The 1,987-nt window shown below is 44.0% G+C and overlaps 1 protein-coding gene across 1 annotated transcript; it reads right to left on the reverse strand.

Annotated features, from left to right (window-relative positions):
* Positions 1-601: 601 nt before the first annotated feature.
* On the reverse strand, positions 602-1,396 carry LOC128296645 (uncharacterized). The gene is made up of 2 exons (XM_053032086.1): positions 1,121-1,396; positions 602-1,069 (listed from the first exon to the last, which is right to left on the reverse strand). The coding sequence occupies exons 1-2, from the start codon at positions 1,394-1,396 to the stop codon at positions 602-604; spliced, it is 744 nt and encodes a 247-aa protein (XP_052888046.1).
* Positions 1,397-1,987: the final 591 nt, after the last annotated feature.

Below are 1,987 nucleotides of genomic sequence, written 5' to 3' on the forward strand. Positions count from 1 at the left end.
GGCGGTAACCCAGGCAGTTCACTAGGAAAAACATCTGAAAAGTCCATAACTATTTGATATATTTATCAGAAGAAACCTCAGAATCAGAAATACTGATATAGGCTAGATATGCCTCACAACCCTTACGAACCAACTTCTCGGCCCGTAGTGCAGAAATCATATTTGACAAATAATTTCGATGCTCCCCAATTACAACTACCGCACCACCCTCCGCAGTTTTCAGTACTACCCGCTTAGCGGCACAATCCAAATTCACTTGGTGTTTAACCAGCCAATCCATACCCAGTATTAAATCGAATTCTCCTCAAGGGAGTTCCATTAAGTCCGTCAAAAATATAGTTCCTTGAACCTCCAAAGGTACATCCCTGAACAATTTATTTACCCTCACTGACTACCCTAATAGACTCAACACCGTAACCTCACTCGTAGTGCTTTCAACCATTAAACCCAAGGTCCCAGAAACCATACATGATATATATGAATGTGTAGATCCAACATCAATCAGTTCAATATAAGGTACATTATGAATAAAGAACGTACCAATGACAACATTTGGGGCGTCTTCATCCTTTCGACGTCGTACAACATATACCAGAGCTGGCTACCTCACCTCAGTATGACTAGCACCTCCCCCCGGTGCTCTCTGACCACGGTCCATACCATTTCCACCTCTGGTCTGAACACGGCCTCTTAGTGGCTGCTGAACACCCCTCGGCGGCTGTACATTACCCAAACTAGTAGCTTGCATCTGCTCAGGCCTCCGGGGACAATCTTTGATATGGTGCTCCAAAGACCCACACCTAAAACATGCCCTAACCCTTCTCCAACACTTGCCCTGATGGCATCTCTTATAATCAGTATAAGGTTGCAGTCCAGTAGCAACAATAGGGGCCCTAATTCTGATCGGCCCATCAACTCTGGCCTGTTTCTTAGGCCTCAAAACTGAACTTGAGGGCTCCCAAACACTCTTGTTCCTAGCTCTATCCTTCTCACGATTCTGGCACTCAATTCGCTTCACATCTTTGGCAATCTTCGCCTTTTCCACTAATACAGCAAAATCTGGCTCCCTCTGTAGAGCTATCAACTCGTATTAAACACAATGCTCATATTCAGTAGCCACTATCCCATGCGCATAATGGCTAAGTCGTAAAAATTCAGCCTCGTATTCAGCCATAGATTTATCCCCCTGAATCAAATTCAGAAACTCCCTCCTCCGGGCATGCACATAACTAGCGCCCACATATTTTCCTTGGAAGGTAGTCTTGAAAACTTTCCAGGTCAATCGGTCGGGCAGAGTACCCTCTTTAACTGTAAGCCACCACTGATAAGCTTCATCAAGTAGCAATGACACCGCACCTTTTAGTTTCTGCTCAGGGGTGCAGTCAAGGTCATCCATTATTCTCTCTGTGGCTTCAATCCAATATTCAGCCACATTAGGGGACACTCCAGCGATACCCCTAAAAATCTTAGCCCCATTGGACAAAAGTCATTCTGTAACCGACCCACGACCCACAATACCAGTATTGGACCCATCGACCCTCTTTAGAATTCACAACATAGCTTGGGACAGTCCGTCATCCCCAGCTGCACAATCATAAGACCCCGTCTCAGTCACAGGTGAAGCTGGTGCCTCTCTAGCTTCAACGTTAAGCATGTGGCCCGATGACGAAGACCCGACCTGAGCACCACCATGGCCTCTGTCGCGGCCTCTTCCATGAGTACCTTTGGTGCTCATTATCGATTTACACTTTTATCAGTATTAACAATTTTATGCATTAGTTTATAGTTCCAGTGTTTATTAACGGATTTTTTATGGAAAATATTATAAGTAATTCAGAGTTTTGTTTTCGCAGATTGTAGTCTTTACTACAGTTTTAAGTTACCCTAAACAGAATATTTCAGTACAGTCTATTGCCTACAGTAATCTCAGTATTTCAATTTAATAAACAGTAGTTTCAGAGAACTTACAGAATTGGCGCTGGAGACT

Source organism: Gossypium arboreum, chromosome 8 (genome assembly GCF_025698485.1).
Source record: "Gossypium arboreum isolate Shixiya-1 chromosome 8, ASM2569848v2, whole genome shotgun sequence".
Lineage (NCBI taxonomy): Eukaryota > Viridiplantae > Streptophyta > Magnoliopsida > Malvales > Malvaceae > Gossypium > Gossypium arboreum.

Excerpts from the sequence above, each read along its gene's own strand:
- LOC128296645 (XM_053032086.1), bottom strand. The coding sequence starts at position 1,396 with ATGGATGACCTTGACTGCACCCCTGAGCAGAAACTAAAAGGTGCGGTG. Across the intron at positions 1,070-1,120 it reads GCCATTATGCGCATGGGATA|AGGGAGCCAGATTTTGCTGT; the intron begins GTGGCTACTGAA and ends ATAGCTCTACAG.